This window comes from Haliotis rufescens, unplaced genomic scaffold, assembly GCF_023055435.1.
Source record: "Haliotis rufescens isolate VD_foot unplaced genomic scaffold, xgHalRufe1.0.p SCAF_3, whole genome shotgun sequence".
Lineage (NCBI taxonomy): Eukaryota > Metazoa > Mollusca > Gastropoda > Lepetellida > Haliotidae > Haliotis > Haliotis rufescens.
Genome location: NW_025964001.1, coordinates 65,328,171 through 65,355,864, shown reverse-complemented (window position 1 = coordinate 65,355,864; position 27,694 = coordinate 65,328,171). Strand labels below are relative to the sequence as shown.

Here is a 27,694-nt window from a genome sequence, read left to right as displayed (position 1 = left end):
TGATATTTTTAAAAGGTACAATTACAAGCTGGCAATTGAATTCAGCTTTACATGCAATTCGATTTGAACATATTGTGGGGGTTATTCGTCTTTATGTTTAATGCCCTAACACATCTCACATTTAACTGCTTTTTTGTGTCGAGTTAATTTTTTAAGCATGCCTCGTCAGGTTTGAATAACTGAATACGAGGTGGACAAGGTGCTTTTGGGGTACATAATACCATTAAGATAACTTTTGTTTTCATAATGATAAATAATAACGATTCTTACAAATGTAAACGATTTCGTTATTTGAAAATATACTAAATATGCAGTAAAGGCATCGTGATCAATTTCAGTCACTCAAAGGAAATTGTCTCAATTGATTTGGGTTGTCAATTTCACCGTGACTTTGTCCGTTCCACTGTTGCATCATAGTTGTTAATTACAAGGGTGAGATTTTCCAGTGCATAAGTTTCCGTGTATCTCGCTGACACATTAAGCCAGCTAGTTGCTCATTCTGACAAACTGAGAAGATGAACGCTGCTAGCAGATATTGTACCATAAATCTATTTATATTAATACGCTAGCCCTCGGGGCAGAAATAGTTGAGTAGGTGAATGTGACAAGCCTGACGTCATTAGCTCGAGTGATGCACGGGTTTCTAAAACTTAAAAACAATAATGGCTTTGTGCGGTGTTGATCTTTGATAAAAGTTGGAGAATAATCAGGCGAATTTAATCCGTCATGATTTTAATTATATTCATCATTCGACACAAAAGTAAAGGGCAAGTGAAATTCTGATTTCTACAATTCACTACAGAGCTATCTTCAGTGTAACTATCCAAGCCACCCTTATCTACCTGGCCCGCGGTTAGCGTGACCTTGACAAAAACCACGTGACACCTGATCCCTTCGTTAGAACCGCGGGCACGTGTTCTGTTTCTCAAAGGTTTCTTTCCTTCTTCGTCTTTCACGGTCAATCAATTTAAAAAAATTATCAACGAAATAAACAGATTATGGATAAGCTAGATCTACTGCTCAATAGGAATGGGCGAGATAAATGACCTACTTTCAAATTTGAATTTGACAGTTTCGAATTCACAAGATAACGTTGTAGACGTACGTCTATACTAATTTAGTAAACAAACTTTTCACTAAAATATATAGCACTGAATCAATGAACAAGATATTCATTTGGCAAAGTCTACATGCAATATAAAACCTTGCCAAAACAGCAACGATCGTAAACGTCTCCTTCTTGGATCGGGAATGAGTGATAGCGCCATACACCTGTAGCTACCTGTTGTCAATATCGATCACCTGGGCCCATCAACAGGTATGTTTTACCTGTCCGCTCACCTGTGTCAATCAACAGGTGGCAGACGAATGCTAGGAGATACTATCGACCTGCACCTCGAGCGAGTCGTCATCAAAGATTGACAGGGAATAATATAGATTTCTTTTAAAATTCCAGGGGTAGTGCACCTTTAACTATGACCAAGACAAAGTCAAGGTCGGATAGTTCACACAAACAAGCGAACCGACATGGATAGTATTCATGTTTTCACTTTCTGGGCTCTTCCAAGATATACCCAGCGCCGGCCGACCAACCAGCACTGGGTCAACCTCAATATTCAAATCGTCAACGGCCGAAGACCCACACAAGTCATACCAAACCAAATATATAATGGGGAGTGACGTCGATATGCATGACTATGCTATCATATTAATGTGTATCGACATCACCTGAAATTTTGATGTATTAGAATAAGGTAACTGACTTCCAAAGTTTGAAAAAGTCGTGTCCTAATTTGGGACAGCCAACCCATGTGAGCTCGCTTGTCCCTCGTTAAAGGGTCCGACTGACTACTCGCAGTGTCCAACTAATGATCTAACCGGTTTTGGTTTGGTGTGGTTTGACATGGGGCATGCACTGAGGGTAGCATTGAAGAAAAACAGAAAAGATGGATTTTGTATAAACGCAATAAGCGATTGATTTTAATATTTTTTTCATTTTTCAATTTGAAACATACTCAAGTTTTGTATTAAATACAAACAATGATAATTGTACAAATGAAAGAAATGAATTAGTCATAAAAAATGAGATATGACAAAAAGAATTGTCTCTTTGGTGACCACATAATTTAACACAAATATAATATAAACAATATTAATATAAATCTATCTTACTTAAGTAGTTGGTTTTCCCCCTGAAGAAATAGTAGGAAGCTATAAGATAAACAGACCAAGAAATAATAAATAATATATAAGTTAATGAAATCCCATTTCACAAGAGCAATGAATCTTCCTAATATTTTAAATGCAAATCGGAAGATCTTGTAGACTGATATTTATGACATAAGGCACGGTGATTGACAAATACTATAAAGATGGATTATGTGAAAAAATGGTCCACTTGCAAGGCCACGTTGTAGTGTGAAAGCGACAAGGGTGTCCAAATAATAAATATATGCGGAATGAAAAATATTTTACTTTACAGATTTACATAAATAAACTTTGTTTTTGTTAGGTAGCATAAAATAGAATAGTATACGAAAATACGTTGTGACACTGGTGTATCGGTACATCCTACCGATCAAGTCTTAACACTCAAAGTCAACTAATGTATCTCTTAAAAAACGAAATGTCAACAAGTTTTACAAGGTTTTTCAAACCTTGAGTAAGGCAGCGGTGACACAACTCCTCGGGAAACAGTCTTGCACACATTTACTTGCCATCTATGCTTAGCTGGTTAAAGAATGGGAGACGCAAGCATTTACCAACGTCCAATGGAGATCCGCATGTTCCGTAATTACTGGATCCCTGTGAGGCAATGCTTCCAACGCTGTCCCCTGAAATGGATTCGGGGGAGGAGGGTGGGGCTGTTGCGAATACGTCGTTGGCACATACGGTGTCCCTCGAGCATAAGCTTGTGCACAGATCAAGAAGATTGTCCTCGAATACATTCTGCTGGTTATCGTTCCTCTGGTTCAGATTGAGCACCGAGTTAAATTGCATGGCTGTAAAATCCACAGTGGAATTGTTTACGTTCACATTGATGTTCAGTTGTGACTGAACGTTCAGAGGGGTTGTCGAGTCAATGTCGGACACTGGGGAATAGTTGAACACAGGGCTTGAACGACAGCTGTCAGATGAACGGCTACTCGTTGACGATGAAGATCCGGAGTGAAAGGCACTGTACGAGAAGATGTCCCCTGATAACGTTGGGCTGAGGCTGGTAGGGCTACCGGTAGAACTGGACGGTGGCGAATCGAATGATGATCCCAGAGAGGTGAATTTGATGGATTTTGGTCGCTCGATGGGAGTAGGCTGCTGTGCTCCGGGTGGCACACCCGAGTTGGCTTGTTGGTTTTTGTTGACAAGCTGATTCAATTTGCGTTCGTCCTCGTTGTGAATGAAATGACACCTTGGACCGTAGGGGCAGAAGCCGATTGTGTGGAAAGTACGACAAAGTTCAGTTTTGTACTTAGGATGCCTTGCCAAATTGCGAAGTTCGTGGATGCCGTGGGCGAACTGGCACTTGTCTCCGTATTTACAATGTCCACTCTCTTCGAACGGGCGACACATTTCTGTCTTGTAACGGCTTGAGTTGATATTGCCACTTCCCTGGGTCCTGGTGCCTACTGGCTCACTAAGACTGCGATCCAACTTTTTGTGTTCGCGTGGGGTTGTCATAGAGGTAATCCCGCAACCCAAAGTGTCATTCTGAGAAATCAGCATATTTGATCCGGGTATCAAACTGCTTTGGGAAGATCCGCGACCTGTCACCGGTACGAAGGCACTGCTCGATCCTGTAGAGAAATTGCGGTTCCTCACGCCGACGAGTGACGCTGACCCAACTATCCGGCGGTCTGTCGTAACTGGGGCTACCTGTGACTTCATCTGGTTGTTTCGGCGATTCTGAAATAAGTAAACAACAACATAAGTCAAAATAGTCACAACGGCAACAAAAACAATCAACACCGGTAACACGAAAGACGATTTCACAGCGAGGGAAACACGGGTTCAAATCATCGACTTAGTCTGCGAATTAGATCTTTGTGGAATCACACATACCTGAAACAAGTCGCCGACATCGTAGAACGATGACATAAGTGTAGTAGACATTATGAGAGTGTGTATATATGTCTTATCCCTCCACAGCTCGACTACCTTGCTCTAGTATCCGAACCACGACTGACTTGGCTATCCTCGTGGTCCATTATAAACTCTTAGGGGGCGGAGCCACCTGCCTGTCACTTTCCGGCGTAATTCAGCTAGACACGCCTCCTCGAATCTGATTGGCTTAGCGTTACACAATCGCCGGTGAATGCCGACGCACTTGTTGCGATAAGCACTTGCTAGTGGCGGAATGCTTAGCAGTTTTCCGACAGCGCTACACACGTTCTTCTACTGTCGGATCGTACGATTGGTGTAGAAGATGAAATAGCATCTTGAAGGAGTGGCCCATTTCACTGTTTTTTTTCACCGATTGTTGTTATTATGTTTTGAGGTTTAAAGGTCTGTGACGTCACACACCGCATGCTTCGTGGGGGAGTAAGACAAATTTCAATAGTGCCTATCACTCGCCCTCTCCCGCGATCGGCTTGTCAATTTACTCAGATTTTAGACTGTTAGAATCTCAGCTTCTGGGTTTCAATAGAAGCCACGATCTTGAATAAAGTATAAAATATTCATACAATATACGAGAAAACTAACAAGACACGTCTATTAAAGTTCGACAACACACCGCCATACTTGTTGACGTCTTTCGGGATCGCTGCGTGGCAGCCACATGATAGGAAAGCAGTTTCCCGCGTTTTCTAGCTTTTCGCGCCAAAATGAAGCCAGCACATGGTAACAAAGCAAATAAACATCACTTCTCTTGCGGCGAGCTGGAGAAGGAAAGCCCCGATAACATTGTGCTCTTCCAACCCAATATGACATCCACCCTTGAATTTAGAATAGTTGATTTGAGATACTGTGATAAATAATTTTGACATTTGACAGAGGATAAATGTGATTGCATTTCTGAACATTATTAAGTTTCTGATTTCTTACTGATTGATTGATCAACTTTTAAAAAATTTGTTGTTTACAAGTACACGTGACAAGTAAAGTATTTGCAAACATGGCAGATGCATGTTCGCTACCGGATTTGTCAACATACACATTGTGTGAACTATTTTACCGAGAACCATATTGTTACAATGTTATCTGATGGTATGTGCCAAAATGTTGCCAAATATATGTTCTAGATCCATTAGAATGTTTTGTTTTGGTTTGAATATTACAGCACATTTATACTCCCTTGCATAAATACATGTTTGACTGCCATTTAATAAAGACATGTCAGGATTATTTTATCTTGTACATAATTAAGGTGGGAATTTGTGTAGGCAATGCAATATACAGACAGTTATAGCTATGACGTGCACATGTATAAAGGCTGCAAAACACATATGATTCTACTTTAGTAATAATATGCATAAACTGTTATAATTGGTTTGTCAGTTTGGGAGAGTATTTGTTCGTTTGTCACAAATTCACTGTTGGTTTATCAGCCAAAGTGATGACATGTAATCGATGACTTCGTCAGCTGCTTCGATCTCGGGTTTTGACACCGTAATTGCGGTATTGTAACGTTTAGTTGAGCTACTGTTTCTCTTCACTGTGTCAAACAACAGTGGCTGCAATAATTATCTGAAATTAACATTGAGCCTCAAGAATGTTTATTTGCTATTTTGAAATGTATGATGCGAGCTGTCGAGGTGACAAGTGATTGACACTGAGGATGCAGTACTGTCCAGAAAATGATCCCGCTATGGGGGGTGAGGGCGAGGACGTGGGGGGTGGGGGAGGGCATTCAGCGCCGAGATTTCACACTGCGCAATTTAGCCCGTTTCATTCACCCCAGAAAGACGCTTTTTGCTTGAGCGAGATTGTAAGAATGAGACCCCGTAGGGATATGAATACTGATGAATTTCATCCCCGAAATTCGCCCAACCGTGACATGCTTGTTTCGAAATGTATCCCCGTGTCATGAAGGTATATATAATAGGCGCTAGTTGCATGAGCGGGTGGTATTCCTCCCGGTAGCCAAAGGTAATCTTACCCGCGTTAATCTCGGCCACTGGAGATGGCCTATTGTCAATATCACTGCCGTAACACGTGACTTCAAGCCGGAAATAATTTCGCTCCTTTTGAAAACCAGTTTGATAACACTTATACAGCGCTGTATAAAGGGGTGTTTATATTTAGACATGACACATTTCATGTGCAAACGCTGATTTATAAAACATTACATTTGCCACTCATGCTTGACCCACATTACTATGACGCACTGTTTTATTTCCCTTTGAAACGGAAACATTTTTTTGTAAATGACGTAATGAGAGTCACCAAGTGTTTCAACTTAACGCTTGCAGATTTTACTGTTTTACAGTAATAACGAAACATAAACGCGTACCATACAGATATATAATATCTGCAATGAACTGAATTCCTAATAAACGTTAAATATGATTCTGTGAGAAAATGCGGTTCCATATATACCTTGTTTATGAAGTTGGATAAAGTACGCGATCGAGTAATTAAAAACTGTGTAACAAAAATCTTTTCCGTTCGTGCAGCTTACTCAATTAGAAAAAGTGAAAATGTCACCGTGTCCTCTGTTTTCCCACTGCGACACAGTTCGCCATTACAAAGTTCCTGAGAAAAGGTCGCCTTTAGGAACCTAAGACAACACAAATGCTCCATGTCGCAGGCTTAGCGATATCGTAGCAAGTTTTTTCTCAAGCGAGCGCGGCAAGATAGGCGTATGAAAACCATATGTAGTGTGCTTCTAGTCTCGACGGGGCTGCAACAAGTGACATTAATTTGTCGAATCAGATGTACATTTCCTACTGATTGAAATCTACTACCCCTGAAATGTACATGTGTATCACGGCTTGGGCATTGTATTATTCTCTTATGGAAAATATGTTTGTATCAAGAAACTGAATATTTAGCGTAAGACATCACACTTAGGTTGACGATTACGCATCGTGTATTGTTGATGAAACAAATCTACGTAGTGACGTCATAGTCTAACGAATGTACGAATTGTTGTGTAGTAAAAGCTTGTTCTTTCTTTCAAATGTCAGTTCTTCATCAAAGAAACAAGTTTAAGCCTCCGACAATAAGTGATTACCGGCTCATATGGCTTCTATCAAGAGCGGAGAATTAGTGGACAAAGGGAAGCAACTCTGTGTAGATTCTCGTCCGTGTCGCAACACAACTGGCTTCGCTTCCTGATTGCCGAATCCAGTCTGAGGGGTTATTCAGGGGGCGAGTTTTGGTATTAGCGCGTCATACGTTTATTTTTTTTAAAGTATAAAATCACAATATTACTTGTGACAATACAATCTTGTAAGATGTTCGGTTTAAACAGTGTGTACGTGATATATATACATAGATCTACAGTATGCATCCACAAGTGTTATAGAAACACAAATAGATTTTAAGTTTTAAAAAGAGCTTAAATGGAAACATGCCAATTTCACGACTGTGACAGTCGGACATACATAATATTTGATTTACGTCTCACTCGCCAGTAAAAACTAAATTGCGAACGTTCGCCATGCGCAATGTATGAAAGAGATGATGAAAACATTTGGTAAAAAAATAATACACAATTGATAAACACAATCAGAGTGTTAACATATGTATCCAAAAAGACAATTTATGTGTAATTAAAAGGCACCTATGCTCCAAGATGTTGCGGCAGATTTTGGCTTCAGAAAAAAAACCATGTTACTACTGACTGTGATAGTAAAATCGTTCGTATTACATAACATATATGTCGCTGTTCAATGCCTGTGCTGTTAACATTATACTTTGAGATTGGTGGTTGATAAGTGTCCAAGACACTCGTTACTTGTGTCAATTACCTGACTATCGTATTAAAATATCACATCACGGGAACGTGTGTAGGGGTCAGCTAGTTCAGTCAATGGTGAGTGTGTCAATCAAGTTCAATCGTCAAATTACGTGCGAGTTGAAAAGGTGAGGACATGACTCCATGGTAATATCAGTTGCCTGATTTATTGAGCATGTGATCATCATTATGATCTATTGATTGTGAAGAGTGTATTATATTACACACGAGGTGAACCGATGGCCAACCTTGTCTGGAGTTATGACGAATTACATCAAAATTAAAAAAAAATTGTGACACCCAACAAGTCTATCTTCCCTTGTTGGGAAATAATTTGGTCATTGTTTTTTGTCAATCAGATGCTCCGAACAGTGACTTCTGGACCGGTCATTCAAAAGGCCAGCGTTGGGTCAATGCGTAATTACATCATGTACTTATATAGCAGTGTTCGTGTAGACACTGTCGGTCCTTTCCGCGCCCGTGTCTATTTCAGCACGTGCAAAGTGCAACGACGCAATTTAAGTTCAAATACGCGAGTAATCTCTCAAACTGAAACCCGGTTGAAAACGCTGTTTAGCTTGTACAAACACCTTTGAGCTTATTTACATAGATTCTTGTATTTTTAATTGTCAATAATGGCTATTTCATTCATTCTATATGCGTTTTAGTATTTCGTGTACGCTTTTGTCCGAACCTGATAGGGACAATCCGTCGCCTTTTGTCTTTTTAGGAAGTTTGTACAAGACTTTTGATAAATAGCCATGCGTGTCTCCCCTCTTTTGTTTCCAGAAAGGTAGTTTTAGTGTTAAAACAACAGGCTTCCCTCGGGCCGGCAACCTGAACGTCTCCCACACCTTCATTGTCTTAGTATAGTGTCTGTGTGGTTAACGATTTTGTACCACTTTTACAATTCCTTCAAAGGACTTACCTGCCGTTTGTCACCTTGGTAACAAAACACTTTTGCAAACGTAGCACGTTTATTCTTCTTCTTCAATCTTATTACACATGTAATTATCATTCTGGGTGTGTAATTATCTATAGGATAAATGTAAGTCGTTTTAGGTGGTGTTTGCATGGCATACTTTACAAAGTGATACGTACCGCGGCGCTTTGATGTCTATTTCCCTTATGCAAGTGTAGATTTAGACCAAGTTTGGTGATAATGTTGGTTGCCATGTACAAATAACCTTTTGGTGCAGACTTAACAAGAGACAATGTATTAACATGCGGCCTCTGAATATATGTAAGGCTAGACGTTTATAAAAGATGGGCGAATTTTATGAAGAGAAGGAGAGGAGTATATTTTATGACGTGTCACCCGCTTATATGAGTTATTGACACACACACATATAGATCTATATATTAATAAAAATATATATATTAATAAAAAGAAAAGCAAGCTCAAGTAAGTATATATAAACATTTTTCAGAAACAGTGAAAAATGATGAACGCAAGAATGATTTAATTATCAAGTTGAGAATTATACAGACTACATTGTGTTTGTGCTAATTCGTAAGTCTTTTTAACCCAATGAACTGATGGACGTACATATATAGTGGGTTGTAATTCAACTGTTTGAAATATATTTCTATTGTCTGTTGGCCAATTTATTTAAAAAATTTTAATGGACAAATATGGAGCAAGTTAATCAGGTAAAAATAGACAATGATACTTTTAATTATTTGAGACGATTCTCCCATTAGGGGGTCAGTTGCGAACTGTTTCGTGGCGGTATTTTCGTTGTCGACATTTCTGTTACATATTGATTGACAGATTCCAACGATTGCTAAGTATAACTTTAAGCAAAAACTACCCTTTCTTTTGAGAATGTGTGCAATGGGTGGGAGCCGATACATGGAGCAGTGGGGTTTTGACATATGTCAAACTGTCAGTGAGTAATATACAACCGTTAACGATGCAGCGACGGTGCGCAGGTGCCCGCTATAAACTTGTCAATGTCTTGACTGACGGCTACGTACATCGCTCGCGCGCTCAACCTGAGTCGGGGCTGGGTGAAGATGCCAATGGAATCATAAATTAATTAGCATGTTGTGAAAACCAGAATAATTAGGCATATAGATAACTTTTGTTTTCATTCAAAATATAAAGAAGACATATCAGATTTCTGGTTTCCCTGAGAATGTTGATTTCGATATTGAAGTTTCAAGTCGTGCACACATACATAGTAAACGTCAAACTCCATTTTCTCCGTTTTTTTAGTAATCCAGTAGAGCATTCTAATGATTTAGTAAAGTGTCAAAATAGCCATCTAGAACTTGACTTCGTGGCACTATTTCAGCAAGTTTGTTTTACAATTGAACTACGAAGGATGGGTTGACACAACGCTATTGATTGCATATCCAGCAATTAACATTTCGTCTATTGTTGTTACTGACGTAAAGGTAATTGATATAGGTGACAAAAGGTGTACATTGCATTTAAGCCTTGAAATGCATTCCTAAACTGTAATGTGTTGTCGTAGCAATAATGTATATTATTTCTGACTTGAGGTATTCGTATGTCAAGAAATATAATGTTCTCTATATATTGTTTTTGATGAGCTGTCATGGTGTGTGAGATCTACGTGAATGACTCAAGAAGATTTGTCCCGATTTTACTCCAAAAAGTGTAAAATTTCAAATAGTATCTTTATTTGAAAACGAGGTTACTAAATATCAAATAGTATTGCTTATATCTAGACACACTACTTATTTATGACGAATAGCATTGAAAACAATGTTTGTTATAAAAAATGTAAATCGCTTGTGCAAATAAGATTTTATTAAAGTTCTAAAAGTTTAATATAACATAAGGTTTGTTGACTATTTCTTGTGTCGGCTTTTCAAAAGCTTTTGATATACATATATATCAGATAAATACCTGGTTAATCCAGTTTTATTCAATCAACAGCACGCGCAGATTATTACAAATCGTATTGTAATTCATTTTACAGCTGATCGCTAGTCCAAATATTCACATCACTAAGTTCCTTACCAAACGTCTGGGATAGACTCGTTGAGGCAAAAGATCAATCGACAACTGCAATATTGACTGTGTCGGCCCCTTGGATCGATTGTACCTGTTAATTGCATTAATTAATATATCGTTTATTTAATTTGTAGTTAACAAGGAACGGAGTTAATCCCCACTCCTGTTAGACGATCGTCGCGCCGGTACGAACCCGATGAATAATTAATCCGAAATAAATTTGCAATGAGAGTACCGCAAAAAGTTTGGTAAGTGGGCCATTATACAATGTTTACCTGTGAAATCATCAACTTTTTCAATGACAAAGGGCCAATTAACGCACCTCCAAGGTGTAGCAGCCAATGTTTTTAACGCTGTGTCGCCAATACCCTCGTAGTATCCTACCCGCCTAGACCCGTCAGACGCCGGCATGTTTGATGTCGTATTAGCTGATGAAATATGCACCTTACATAATGATATCAACATGTATCAGTTTATAGTTTCCGTCATATAGCTGGAATATTGCTGACTGCGGCGTTAAACAAGAAACAACAAACAAAACAATTAATAGCTCACGCAATTCCTGAAGATATATTGGAATACACTCTTTAGACATAGTTTTAGTTTAAGTCATAGGTATAGTTAACCCAACTTCTGTGGGAGCGGTGGGGTAGTCTGGTGGTTATAGCGTTCGCTCGTCACGCCGAAGACCCGGGTTCGATTTCCTACATGGGTACAATACGTGAAGCCCGTTTCTGGTGTCCCCTGCCGTGATATTGCTGGAATATTGCTAAAGGCGGCGTAAAACCATATTCGCTCTAATCTCTGTCAGATGAACTTTGATAAAACGTGAAGTCCCAATATACTTGGACAAGTTGACATCTGACAACTCTTATTTTTGAGACGTCGGACATTACCACCATCGGAAGTATCACAAAGTTGCAAATGAATGATCTTTCGTCCATATTTGGGGGTGTTTTCGTTCGCCAAGACACGACCCGTCACTTCGTTACACAATGTTGCTTGAGGGGAATTTTATGAATGAAAGCACAAGTAGATCCACACAAAATAAGCATACACGTGTAGGCCATATCGGCGAGTGAGTCAGGCCAAGTTTCCCCGCAGTAAATGATTTAATAATAGCACTGACGTGTATCTTAATTTCTTTTTCGTTTATGTTGAATATGATAAACAAAGTATAAATAGATTTATTAATGTAGGAAACTGAATCCTATGTAGATCTATTTCGGCATTCGTAAACGTATATTTCATAATGATCTAAACCGAAACGTCTTTCGTTCTTATTCTATTTTCATAGCTGTGCAAGATTGGTAAAGCTATATGTTATGCCTAAATGATCAGCTGCCAAACGTCACTATACTGATCATGTCCATATATGTGAAATAAACAGCTCGCTCTCTCTGGACCCGCGAAGATCATGCTTGCCGTAAAAGGCGACTAACGGGAACAGGTGGTCAGGCTCGCTGACTTGGTTGATGCATGTCATCGTATCCCAATTGCGTGGATCGATGCTCATGATATCAGTCACTGGATTGTCTGGTCCAGACTCGATTATTTACAGACCGCCGTCATATAGCTGGAATATTGCTGAGTGCGGCGTTAAACAACAAACCAACCAACTCTGTCTCTGAATCTGATTCTAGATTATACGATGTCCCTGAAATGTCTCCATAACTTGTAACAACGACACATACATTGCACTTAGTAGATGATAGTTGAACAATGTTAACATGGGATTGAAGCTCGACTGCCGTCGCACAACCTCGATATCATATCATACCGTACAATACCTATACGTCAACCAAAATAAAAATAAATAATTAATAAATTAATTATTCAGGGCATTTTCATATTTATAATATAGATAATCTATATTTCGAGTTCACCCGTACCCTGATCAAGGCATTAACATCGTTGTGATGATTTCCCTACAACGTATAGGCCTATACAGTAACTGTTACTAAGACAGGTGCATTTTACACACGTAGACCGGAGTCTTTCATTAATGCCTATGTATGTTTGGACCCTCAAGATATGCGTCGGTCCGTATGAGCCTGGCCATATAAGAAAAGGCGACTTTGTTTGTCGTAGGAGGCGACTAACGGGATCGGGTAGTCTTGCTCGCTGACTTGGTCATCGTATCCCACCCAGCCACTGGATTGTCTGGTCCAGATTCGTTTATTTACAGACCGCCGTCATATAGCTGAGTGCGGCGTTAAACAACAAACAAACCAGTGTATCTTGCAAAACGCAGGAGAGTAACGGTAATCTACGGAAGCCTTTTTAGGGACATCTGCTTTATTTTGTTCTTGAATTTTCAAGATTCTAAGTTAAAATTTCAAGATACATAAGTTGAAATCTCAAGATAATAAGTTGAAATTTCAAGATTGTTTGTTTGTTTGTTTGTTGTTTAACGCCGCACTCAGCAATATTCCAGCTATATGACGACGGTCTGTAAATAATCGAGTCTGGACCAGACAATCCAGTGATTGACATCATGAGCATCGATCCGCGCAATTGGGATCGATGACATGTATCAAACCAAGTCAGCGAGCCTGACCACCCGATCCCGTTAGTCGCCTTTTACGACAAGCATAGTTGCCTTTTACAACAAGCATGGGTTGTGGAAGACTTATTCTACTCCGGATCTTCACGGGTCACCTATTGGATTGTTCAGTTCAAAATTTCAAGATATCTCGGAAGACATTTATACAGTTTACGTGTTTTGTTAGTTCATTTCACCGGTAATGTCAAGTTGTGAACACGTAGTAGTGTCGACAAAAAAGGCAACTTATTATTTTGAAATTTCAAATTATGTAGTTTGGAATTTCAACTTAGAGAATAGTATCTTGAAATTAACAACAAATGGCCCTAACAGGCTGCCGTTGTAATCCACAGCCTCGTCAGTTCGACCTAACTGTGGAACATTGTTGCGACCTGTTCATGTAAGCGTCAACAATGTGTCTGGTTTCTCCTTCGACAAGGGCACCAATGTTTCGCCAGTGAGTTGTATAATCTACACACCTGGAACGGCCTTGGTGTGTTTGTTGTTTGACGCCGCACTCAGCAATATTCCGGCTATATGACGGCAGTCGGTAATTACTCGAGTCTGGACCAGACAATCCAGTGCCTGACATCATGAGCATCTATCTACGTAATTGGGATACGATGACATGCATTAACCAAGTCAGCGAGCCTGACCACCCGATCCCGTTAGTCGCCTTTCACTACAAGCATAGTCGCCTTTTACGGCAAGCATGGGTTGCTGAAAACCTATGCTACCCCGGAATCTTCGCGTGTCCAAGGTCTTGGAAGAACAATTTGTATTGACAAAGGTTTAAATGACTGAACAGAAGTTAATCACTTACTTTTACTTATGATTTATTTATTTTGTATACACCGAAGTCAGTCAAACAATATCACGACAGGCTATGCCTGGCCAGATTATCACGTGGACGATAGCTTGAGCAACACCCTAAGTCGTTGGGGTACGATGACTCGAAACCAACCGAATTACCGAGACTGACAATAGAGTGTCAGGGTATTTTTATGAAGCTATGAGGCTACAATGTACACTGATATTATTAGTGTTGATCCGTATGTATATCAATATTATCAGTGGTGGAAATATCATACTGATGATGTCGAAATATCAAAGTAGCCTTCAGTTACCGATTCTCTGTTATGACATAAAACGCCTTAATTTCTTTACGCATGCATAGCACGTTGTCCGCCTATGTGAAAGAGGATGGTGAAAACAGTTTGATCACCTGTCTCCCCCGAGAGACGCAATATAGGCTACATCTGATCTTGAGGCGAGTTTTTAAAGCGTTCTTCCAGGGTTTTGCCAATAGATATACTAGAGGGAAGGGAATGAATGATGTTTTACGTCAAACTTAGAAATATCACGATGGCTGTAAATCGAGAGAGCATTAGGCATTTCCTTGGCTGAAAGCACAACAAACGACTAAAAATGACCAACAATCAGTCATACCACATATTGTGGCCACTGGACTTTCATTTGAAAAGAATGGTGTGCAGCTGACCTATACTGACCCGTAACCTGGATTAAATCGCATGCACAGCTGGACAATTGAAATTTAACAAAGGTTTCTCGATATTCGTGAAAGAAATACTATCAACTCACCGATGTCCGCGACGATCCAGCAATACACATATCCATTGCGTTTGATCGGAATACAGCACGTTTCTAAATGTAAATCCCCGCTTATGAATTCAAATACCAATCTGAAAACTGAAGTTCATCAACGACCCTAATCTTTGTATCCTATCATTCAACATCATTGGTCAATATAAATTTTGACAGAAATATTGTGACGAAACCTTTACAACACTGTAGAAGTTAATCTGCCTCTGTAGACCCTGTGCCTGGACGGTGATTTAATTAACATTGTGACCTGTCGCCACTGTAGGCGTTGTGGTTGCAACATCGTTGCAGAGAGAATATTGTTGCACATGAAATAATACAAAGATGCAAATTAATGTAGCACTCGTTGACCTTCGCTAGGACGGTGTGATTTTACAAGAGGGTTGTGTTGTACGTTTGTCACGTTTCGGAGGTAGCAGAAAGTGATTCCTGTATATGATGTGAGCTTTGACATAACTTGTTTCGTTGTGAAAATTTAATTGCTACTTCATTCTGAAATACATTAATAAAATGTTGTGCAGTCTGTGCATATTTTGTTATCGTAGATCTAAGTATATTAGAATCTAATGAATGCGTATAATAATCCTCTTTGGGGCATTTCCAACGTTTGTTTGTTTGTTGTTTAACGCCGCACTCAGCAATATTCCAGCTACATGACGACGGTCTGTAAATAATCGAGTCTGGGCCTGACAATCCAGTGGTTGACATCATGAACATCGATCCACACAACTGGGATCAATGACATGCATCAACTAAGTCAGCGAGCCTGACCACCAGATCCCGTTAACCGACCCTTACGACAAGCATAGTCGTCTTTTACGGGTATTTCCAACGACGACGATGATGATGGTGATGATGATGATGATGAAGACAATTTCTTTCCAACAGAAAATCTTTCCTTATCAGAATCAATTATCACAATATGGTCATCCCCTATATCGGAGTTGGACCATATTTGAAGCAACGCTGCAGTATTGTAGATCAAAGCTACACCAGATCGTGTAAATGCCTTCACACATCGTTCACCACAAGGGGGCGCTATAGTTTCTACTAGCCGACCAAACCACCTGTAGCCGAGGCGGACTTTGATGTCACTTACTGGACACTTTGCGGTAATTACCACGTTCATGTAGACGTATAGCTGGAGCTGACGGTGTTGATAATCGACGACGCGATAATCAAACCATAATTACATTACGTTGGTGAACATCATTTTTTTAACACGTATAGGATTCAATCCACGTAGCACTTCGAGCCTGAGAAATTTTCATATTTCATACTTTATCTTTCAATTGCATTTAGTTGTTTGTTGTGTATAACGCCGTGTGCACTCAACAATATTAGAACTATATGATGGCGGTCTGTAAATAATCGAGTCTGGAACAGACAATCCAGTGATCGACATCATAAGCATTGATCCACGCAGTTGGGATCGATGACATGCATCAACCAAGTCAGCGAGTCTGACCTCCCGATCCCGTTAGTCGCCTCTTACGACAAGCATAGTCGCCTTTTACGGCAAGCATGGGTTGCTGAAAACCTATTCTAACCCGAATCTTCACGGGTCCAATGGCATTTAGAAGCCACGGTAATACATGAAGTCAGGATTGACTTATTAAAGCAAGCTGATTTGCCTGAATATAGCATAAAAAATATATCCACCAAACGTCGCATCAAAGAATGAAACAGAAGTTGGCACGTACATCCCAGTCAAACCCGTCAATTCAAGTCAATTCATTGAAATTTTGAAAAAGCGAAATGATATTTGCAATGTCACGTTGGATTGGAACATATCTACATGCAAATTTTGTAATCACCAGTTTATATGTGTTTTACTTTCGATTTCTAAGAGAAAAAAAGAAACATTGGACGAAAATGTCAAAGACGTCACTCTTAACTTTTAGCCTGTTTAAGAAGTTAATGGTAGATAATCTCTCTATATTTACACCTTACACACGTGGACAATAGCATTCTTTGTGATTGTATCATCAGTATATACTCTTACACAATATATTTCAGCGGGAGCTTGACACCAAATCTACACGCTTGCAGGGCACTGTAGGCGAAAAATTGATCGCATATGGCGGCCATCTTGAATTTCAAGGGAATTATCGTCGATCAAAGATCGGAAAAATCGTGCAAATTGATATCTCACTGATCCGCTAGGGGGCGCCAGGGAACATCAAAGTCCTCGCGTCACACTTGTTGATGCATTTAACACTAACGCGCATGTGTTTGCACGTTACCGCAATTAGCCCCTTAACGGATGACTATCTGATCAAAGTATTTATCGCCGCTTGATTAAAAGTGATAATTAATCTAATATTCGGTGATACAAGGAACGGGATTGTGACGAAACCTGCATGCATGCCCTAAGAAGACATAGTTAACATGAACACCCACTGGAGAATATGGGGCAATTTTCAACGGGAATATATGTTGTATTTTAAAATATTTGTGTAGCCTTATTTTTCAAATGATTAATAGCTTTGATTTCTGCTGTATATAGATACTCCATAATTATGATAAATACTATTAAAAAAAAGAGATTTACTCTTTTAAATCATCTTGGACGCCAGGGTCTATTTGTGGCCAGGTTCAGTTGTGGATTGGCTGTACAATGGGTTGGGAAGCAGTCATTTCTTCATCGATCTTTGATTATTCTCGATATGTCCCAACTGATCAATTATCGATGATATATAAGTGACTGGTTCTTTATTCTGGAATAACAAGTCCAACTTTAACTTGGATTTGATTAAAACTATAGAATTTGTATGTGAAAATTGCTGGTTGTTTTCCTAAGGTAACTGCGGTTGTATCTTATCATGTAGGTACAGAAGGGCTGGGACGGGTAACTCGGGTACTCGGGTACTCGGATACTCGGGTCGGGTGGGTACTTAGTAGGACCCGGGTACCCACAGGACTACCCGGACCCGTGGTTAGTCACGTAATATAGTGTTTAATGACAAAAATTATCTCAAAATCTATGGTTACACTATAAGTCACTAATGTTCCCATTTCTCTCTGACAATGCACCCATTCCTTCTGACTTTTATATATTTGAGTAAAGATAAAACTTCATGCAGTTAACTTCAGTGTATTCATGTGACCAGATCGTTGTACAAGTGTATCTAAATACATTTTGCCAGGGCTACGGTCAAACTTTTCCAAATCGGACAGTTTGTGCCTATCTCTTAATATCTACAGCGGGTACCCGGGTAGGGTTGGGGAATAGGGTAGTGGGTAACCGGGTAGTAAATTTGGACTCGTCCAAGCCCTAGTACAGATTATGAATGATTTAACATTCAAAATAAACAGATGCCACTGTATTTCTGTACACTTGAGTGCAAGAAGGATTTTGGTCATGTTTTGATCAATAATTAAGTTCATTCCTGCATGAACTACACTTGGAAAATATCGAATGCACATGGATATATTTTTCCTTTAATTTGTTTCCATGAGAAACCCAGAACCGAGATCCATGCATCCATTTCATTCGTCTGATCGTCATTTCGAGATCAAACAATCTCCTTACGTCACAGACGGTCTCCTGTTCCTCGCCATATTGGAATCCAGACATGAACCAGCCACGGTCGCAGGTGCCTCTACGGCGGTAGGAGCGTGCACATCTGCACATTACATATCAAAGACGGTGACCAACATGGGCGCAGCCTATGTGCGAACGTGCACACGATAGTGCAATTAGTATGTGCATGTATAGTGCTTTGATGGAGATGAATACACTTGATATCGAGAGTTTGTAATTACAATCTCCTCAACAGGTGACGAGTCATGTGGACAAAGTAGGTTGGTTTCATAACGGACCTAACTATTAATATGACGTCCAACACCCTGTTATATATGGATGACCGGGAATCGGTCCAGAGATGAAGTATTGTGCTCGGGCGACCGAGTTGTACCAGAAAAAGTCGTCTTCTTTACATGTATATGTGAAAATAGAATGTAAACTCCAAACGGATGCCAGAACAATGATGAGTTAATCTGGAATTGCAAATCAACTGACAACTACACGTTCAGTCATCCAAAAGGTATGACAGTTGGCAATTTATAAATAATTATCTACTCGAAGTTTGAAGGATGTTTATCTGGTACTCTTCATGTACCGTCCTGTACCGCTCATGTACCCTTCATGTACCGTTCTGTACGCTTCATGTACCGTCCTGTATCCCTCATATTCTGCTCTGTACCCCTCATATACCGTTCTGTACCTCATATACCGTTCTGTACCTCATGTACCGTTCTGTACCCCTTATGTACCGTTCTGTACCCTTCATGTACCGTTCTGTACCCCTCATGTACCGTTCTGTACCCCTCATGTACCGTTCTGTACCCCTCGTGTACCGTTATGTACCCTTCATGTACCCTTCTGTACCCCTCGTGTACCGTTCTGTGCCCTCATGTACCCTTCTGTACCCTTCATGTACCCTTCTGTACCCCTCATGTACCGTTCTGTACCCTTCATGTACCTTTCTGTACCCTTCATATACCGTTCTGTACCCCTAGTGTCTCGTTCTGTACCCTTATGTACTCTTCGCGTACCGTTCTGTACCCTTCATGTACCGTTCTGTACCCTCATGTACCGTTCTGTACCCTTATGTACCGTTCTGTACCCTCATGGAGCGTCCTGTACCGCTCATGTACCGTTCTGTACCATTCATGTACCGTTCTGTACCCTTCATGTACCGTTCTGTACCATTCATGTACCGTTCTGTACCCGTATGTGCCCTTCGCGTACCGTTCTGTACCCTTCATGTACCGTCCTGTACCGCTCATGTTCCGTTCTGTACCCCTCATGTACCGTTCTGTACCCTCGTGTACCGTTCTGTACCCCCCGTGTACCGTTCTGTACCCCTCAGGTACCCTTCTGCATGTCTCATGTCTCGTACCGTTCTTTGCTTCATGTTCCGTACTGTACCCTTCTTGTACCGTTCTGTACCCCTCGTGTACCGTTATGTACCCCTTATGTACCCTCATGTACCCTTCTGTATGTCTCATGTCTCGTACCGTTCTTTGCTTCATGTTCCATTCTGTACCCTTCATGTACCAGTACAGTGTCAGTCAGTGGAGGGAGGGTGGATGCAGCAGTATAGATGTATACAGTATATATTCAGAGATATCTAACGCGTTATTATTAGACTAACTAACTATGAACTCTTTTCTTACACAATACGTGTCTGATTTCATATGTAGAATAGAGCAGGCTAGATTTTATTCTATATAATTCTAGATTGGTATATTTTCATGAAATACACATATTCCACAGTCATGGTGAAGGACTATATTTTTATATCTAGTACTCAAAAGAATATAAGGAATTCATGATTCTTTGGCTTCACAGATTAACTATAGTAATAGGAAAGAATGAGGTGTTCTCAACTTCTTTTGAGTAATATATACCTCTGGTTTACGTGGCAACGCCTGCTTGGCGTCTATGTGTAGGTGAAACATGTTCTAAATGGACACCATTGTGCGTCTGTTGCAGCTACAGCAGGAAAGTGAGAGGAAGTGATATCGACACAATTCTGATATTAGCGTCGGTCTCATCAGTCAGGATATGACGTCAGAGAGAAGGACAGAATGGAAGGGATTGTTTAACATTGGTTGAGCCATACAACTCTACATGTAATTGATCAGTGATGGGTGTGTGTGTTTGTGCGTGTGCGTGTTTGTTGTGTCACGTACCCTGCAATATACAAATACGCTACCCTTAATACTCAGTATCCAGATTGCTAAAATAAGAGCCACAAATCATAGATTACCAATAGAAAAGGGGCGATGGGAAAATATACCACGAGAAGACAGAATTTATAGTCACTGTAATAAACATGACTTAGCTGACGAATATCACTATCTACTAATATGTCCTTTTCTGCATAACTTGCGTAAGCAATATATTCAAAAGAAGTACTTTACAAGAATACTTTACAAGACCTAGTACGATAACACTTGATATGCTACTAAATACTGAAAGTTTATTAGAACAAAGAAAACTAGCACAGTTTGTAAAAAAAATCCTCAAGATGTTTAATTAAATTTGTGAGTCTGTTGCGGTTAAACGTATAGTTGACGCACGTCTGTCTCATGCCTCGTGTCACCATAAATCTCCATTTGTACCTTCAATATGTCATAGCTATGACCTTGAAGCGAAATAAACGTTTGTTGTTGTTGTTGTTGTTGTTGTCGGACTGTGAATAAAAAAGTCGGGACCTGACAATCCAGTGATTAACATAATGAGCAACAATCAACACCGTCGGGTAACGTTGGCGTGACATCAATCAAATCACCGACCACCCGATCCAATTAGTCGCCACGTTCGACCGGCTGGGGAATCCCCACCGGGTGTACGTGGAGTGAGTGAGGGAATGAGGGAGGGAGGGAATGAGTGAGGTGAGCGAGTGAGGTTTACGCCGCTTTTAGCAATATTCCAGCAATATCACGGCAGGGGACACCAGAAATGGGCTTCACAAATTGAACCCATGTCGAAAATCGAACCCGGGTCTTCGGCTGGATCGAAAATGACGTATTCTTGTGCTACAGATAATGCTGTTATACATCCAATACGCAATTACCATTTTAGGATGCAAATATCGAGTTGTACGTGTATGACACAGCTTGATTTTACGTTATGTGTTCTACAAAATTAAATCAATTAAGCATATATCTATATATATAACACAGGAACATACTTAAAGCTATCTTCATTATACAAACACACACTGATCAGTTTGCTCTCAAATTATCTAATTCCCCTGTTTACTTCCTATACTTAAAATTCCACATTCATGGCGTATAATCTGATACGAGATATTTAGGAAACACAATACAGCGAAGTGCACACGTACAACGCCTAACACTTTCCTTGTATATCGTAATTCAATACTACTAAATGTACTAAAAGTACGCGACACGTTCATGAAATAGTAAATGCGAAATACACTAGTTGTGAAATATACAACATCGCATTTCTTCTTTCCACAACGTCACGGTATGCAAGGGTGTTGTTACACGCCATCACAGCTGATAGCTGTTTACGTAAATTACCGAAATGACCCGAGGTTGTTTGATGCGACACCATGTTATCTGCATGTCGATCGCCTGCATAGAAGGTGTGTTTTATTCTAAATACATTTTGAATGTTTAACCTTTTAAATCACACACGCTTAAGCAAAAGGTCTGAAATATTTCAACAGCTGTAAAATGCAGATAGACCGCAGGCATTTCATATAAAGCGGAAGTTTGGCGACCTTTACCTAACTATGCGTTTAATTCCGTTTGGCGGATATGAAGAATTGACATTTTGTTAATGTCGTTTAATTGTAATTTCGAGATAATTCCTATCTAACATTGCAGCTGATGACGTTGCAAGTATCGGCGGTGGAGATCAGATGACTGACGCAGCATGACGTGTATACACAATACAATTACCACTATAGAAACAAAAAATACATATCTACGCAGTATCCGTGTCATGTCTGCATGCACTGAGGTTCTTCAAATGTATTGATTTGATGTGGGGTATTCGGTGCAGTTGCTGTGTTTTGAAAAAGGCGTCGGGTTGATGTGAAGACTGATGGAATACTTTCAGATGAAGGATGCTGCGCCAACATGCTTCAGGGGCGGCATCCGTATTCTATACAGTCGGAGATTCACGGAGATTCACGGAGGAACTGAGGCCGGAACACATCCTATAGTCAGGCTTAATGTGAGACGGAATGAATGTGTGTGAGAAATGGGCTTCACACATTGTACGAGAGAGAGAGAGAGAGAGAGAGAGAGAGAGAGAGCACATATATATACATATATAGATAGACCTGATCAGTATAGTAACGTTTGGCAGCTTATCATTTAGGCATAGCATATAGCCTTACCAATCTTGCACAGCTATGCACACTTTTCGCCGCCTTCAGCAATATTCCAGCAATATCACGGCTTCACACATTGAGAGAGAGAGAGAGAGAGAGAGAGAGAGAGAGAGAGAGAGAGAGAGAGAGAGCACATACATATACATATATAGACATGATCAGTATAGTAACGTTTGGCAGCTTATCATTTAGGCATAGCATATAGCCTTACCAATCTTGCACAGCTATGCACACTTTTCGCCGCCTTCAGCAATATTCCAGCAATATCACGGCTTCACACATTGAGAGAGAGAGAGAGAGAGAGAGAGAGAGAGAGAGAGAGAGAGAGAGAGAGATTGAGAGAGTCATACATAATCAGTCAAAAACAGCAAATTGATTTATAATCAACACTGTTTATTCGATTACAAAACATGTATACGAATCGATGGACATAATCAGTATTGTGGCGTTTGGTAGCTTATCATTTAGTTATAGGACATAGCCCTACCAATATTGCAATATTGCTTCCAATATCTATACATGACAATATAATTAAAAAGACGTTGCGGTTCGGATAATTATGAAATACGTTTAAGAATGTCGACATACCTAGGTTTCAGTTACGTATATGTATTTATATATACGTTGTTTCTTATATTCAACGAAAACGAAAACGAAATTAAGATACGGAAACACGTCAGTGCTATTATTAGATCATTTATTCCGGGAAACTTGACCTGACTATTTACCTATGCCGACATGTTTGCATGCTTATTTCGCGTGGATCAAGTACTTTCATTCATAAAACTCCCCTCATGCAGGCGTAGAGTTATATTGTTGACAACAAACAACAAACAACGCTCATTCACAACGTTAACAATCCCTGCTTTAACATAAAGGTTTATTTTACAATAAAACACATTCCGATGCAGTAGAATAGGTCATCAGCAACACATGCCTGCCGTAAAAGGCGGCTATGCTTGTCCCAATTGTATGGATCGATGCTCATGATATTAATCACTGGATAGTCTGAGTATCTATCTATCTATCTATCTATCTCGCTCTCTATGTATGTATGTAAGTTTGTGTGTGTGTGTGTGTGTGTGTGTGTGTGTGTGTGTGTGTGTGTGTGTGTGTGTGTGTGTGTGTGCGCGCGCGTGTATTTTTGGGGAAATCGACATCAGCTTCATTGACATAATCATGACATAAATAATACACAAACGGATACATATCTAATAAGGATAACCTTTTACTGTTTAATCTATATAAAACAATTAAAGGATGGTATCTATAATTATTGATTGAACTATTCATGATATAAGCAAAGGTCAGACGTATATAAACCATTGTCTGTTGACATACAAAATTGGTTTTGATTGACTGGAATCCAATGAGCTAGTCACTTGCTCTGTAGGATCTAGAAATATTAAACAATGTCCGAATGGGCAAATACAAGATTTATTTCATTATAGCACATTATACGTTACCATACATGAAATACTAACTAACGAGTAACGTTATGTGATGACAATAAGAGCAAATTATTTTCAAATATCATTTGAAACAACTTGCATAGATGTACTGCTATATATGTACTGATTTTGTGAGAAAATACGTAGAGGATTTTTTATTTGTAAAAAATGTTTTTGTGTATATACGCATCGTAAACACTGTCCCTGTGGGTTAGGGTTTAATAAAGAAGGAATTATAAACAAGAACAAGCATATTAATGCCCCAAATTCTATGTCTCATTACATGAGCTGGAAGGACATCACCTAACAACAACAACCACTTAGCGTTAATCAAGACGTGTCAACGCTAATCCCGCTAGTGCTAACAGCAGATATGCCTATCAGAATTTGCATAATATATAATGGTAATTAGAAATGACAGTAATTAAAAAGTATGTGCACTAATTAGTTAACCTCTGTTTCACGGAGGCTTTGCTATTTTAAACAGGTGTGGGGGGTATTGTATTTCAGCGCAGAGTTAGTTTTTCCCGATGAATGGTAAGTAGGGTTATGTAATGAAATAAAAGTGTCACGTGCGCAATAAGAGACTTACTCAAGAATTAGTTTTAATCATTAATGTTTTTCTAGCTGGATCAAAATCACCGGAGCATGGAGTGAACATGGTGATGTCATCAGGATATACGTGTCATGACCTCTTAATGATATTTGTAGAAAAAGATTTTTATATTTAATATTTATTTTAATATTTTTTTTCACAATGAATACACGTGTATTGTAATGTGTCCCATAAGCCTTATAAGGCTGGATGTACAAGCTTTCATTTTGAACCCTTATCAATGTTCTTGTCGTAAGAGGCGACTAACGGGACCGGGTGGTCAGGCTCCGCGACTTGCTTGATGCATGTCATCGGTCCCAATTACGTAGATTGATGCTCATGATGTCAATCACAGGATTGTCTGGTCCAGACTCGATTATTTACAGACCTCCGTCATATAGCTGGAATATTGCTGAGTGCGGCGTTAACAAACAAACAAACAAAGCAAATATGAAATCTTGTTCGGGTTATTGAGTACGTGATCTACGTACCATTAGCCACATTTAGCTGGTCAGAATGAGTCTGGACAAAAATCTCGCGTCGTATAATGTGATATGAAACGGGAAAGTCAGACAGCCGTTGTTTCGGGGGAGCGCCGTAAATGATCATGACAATACGACCGGGCCCTGATTTTAACGTAGACGTCGATTCTTTTGACTCGGAACAATATGCCTCCCCCGCACTAAACCCTCGTCTTCCGAGAGCTGAGACAGAACACCTTCCGTGCACACCTTCCCAGCAGCGTTGTCGGCGGCGTCAACTTGCACAGCCGTCACGGCTCACAACGTGGGCGGTTTAACGAATCCTGCGCGAAATCGTCCAAGTCCTTGTAAGGTATCTGAAATTATGGACACGATTATATCAAATTATTATTACTTGGAAAATGGAACTTAATTTACGACTTATGGTTTTGTTATGACGAGGTCATGACACAGCACAATGATACCTTGAGAAGGCTTGAGGTAGACCTTATTTATTTATTTGTTAATTTTCTTTCTTTCTTTCTTTGTAATTTTCTTTTAGAGGTAAAACTTGAGACACATTTACGAATGAAAAACATATATATATACTAGTTACAACGTATATACAGATCTACACCAGCGTCGCTGTTTGAGCATACATATACAAAGTTATATATGTAGCTAATGGGTTTTTTTCATCTCCGTACTTGTAAATCTAAAAATATAATAGTTCTCCGTTTCCTTCGTTTGACAACAGGATCCGAGGAATGACAGCTGTACTTTTGCGTCCTCTTTCTTCCCGTGTTCACGAGGGCGGGGGTTCCTTCTGTCATAATGATTCGGAATCTGACGTTTATAATCTTACTGCGTGTGACAGGTATGTCATGGATTGTTTCGGCCCGGAGACGATGCAACACCATACACTGGCACCTGCAGTCTTCTTATCTGATGTACATGCATGATTGAAAAAGAATAATTATTTTAATTCAATGTAATTTTTATGATGATTTGCGTTTCAATCTTTTTAATGCAGCATATGGAAATACTCCTTGGTTTTATAACTTTAAAGATGAAGATAAATTTGTATATATAATGAACGAAAGTAAAATACAATCCTTTTAGCCTTAACGCTTTTAAAAAAATGTTTAGAAGAAAAATGTTGTAATCTTCATTTTATACAACGAAGTGTGTCTTATAGACCATTTTGTAGCTCGACGCACTGTTTTTTATATGGATATATCATGTATATTTTATCTGTTCAATTGCGTGTGACACGTAAATAAACAATTTACCACTTGAAGTACGACTCAAAAGTGCATGTTTCATTGCCGCTTATTGCACCATGCACCGTGACGTTGCCCAAGTTAGCGACGTGTCATCTCCGACCACCTGAAACAGGTGTGTGTTAATTACACGCGGTGAACGCTCGCCGACATTCCGACGCGTTCATGTGTGTGCACATGTACACGTCATGTGCGTTCTATCACGCGCTTCGCCATGTCGATTTCACAGCTGGGTGTACGCATGTTTCAAAAACAGGGGAAGACGCATGCACGTTAATTGCAGAGAAGGAAGCCAGGGATCTATTACCGATGTCGATAGCGTTGTTATGACAAGTCATGTCAGAGTCACGGCAGCACGCGCGGCCGACTTCACGTGCACGGCACTGACACTGACATCTCCCCATCAACCAACTTGTTGCTTCTCTACTAATTAGCACGTGTTGATTTCATCCCAAGGGAGCTAATCAGGTTTATGCCAGTTGACCGCGTTTATGATCAAGACAATTGTTATCTCCTAAATTATATGCAGATATTTGGATGAGCAGAACAACGTTTTTTGTACGAATGAGTGGAAATACACTTGCCATTTAAATCTAGTTTCGGCAGGCGATTTTTAAGATAGCTCATACATATCATATAACATAATTATAGTCTACCCTGTACTAACACGTAATATCTAGTCTCTGAAATGAATATATTTTACAGAAAAAACGGATGTTGAATTATAGTTATGAAATATAATAAAAAGGAGCCCAGAGACTTTCTTCATTTATCTGATAGTGCAGTTATCTAGACTTGCCAAACATTATAGACTTGCATGGGCCGTATTGGATATATTTGTTTCAGGGTCTGTATGACGGACTAATCTGCAGAGTGATGGGTATACTTTAATTACGAGCATGAGTATATTTGAGTAGGGAGTTAAACTGACATATAGTGAAATCTTTTATTATTTAATACTTTA

At 39.6% G+C, this 27,694-nt stretch overlaps 1 protein-coding gene and 1 long non-coding RNA gene across 2 annotated transcripts; one reads left to right on the top strand and one right to left on the bottom strand.

The window, feature by feature from the left end:
* Positions 1–1,951: 1,951 nt before the first annotated feature.
* On the bottom strand, positions 1,952–4,220 carry LOC124152836 (mRNA decay activator protein ZFP36L2-like). The gene is made up of 2 exons (XM_046525884.2): positions 4,060–4,220; positions 1,952–3,903 (listed from the first exon to the last, which is right to left on the bottom strand). Exons 1-2 carry the CDS (start codon positions 4,108–4,110, stop codon positions 2,710–2,712), a joined length of 1,245 nt encoding a protein of 414 aa, XP_046381840.1. The 5' UTR covers positions 4,111–4,220; the 3' UTR covers positions 1,952–2,709.
* Positions 4,221–18,874: 14,654 nt separating this feature from the next.
* On the top strand, positions 18,875–21,244 carry LOC125384497. The gene is made up of 2 exons (XR_007223297.1): positions 18,875–19,106; positions 20,561–21,244. It is a non-coding gene; the product is annotated as an uncharacterized LOC125384497 (long non-coding RNA).
* Positions 21,245–27,694: the final 6,450 nt, after the last annotated feature.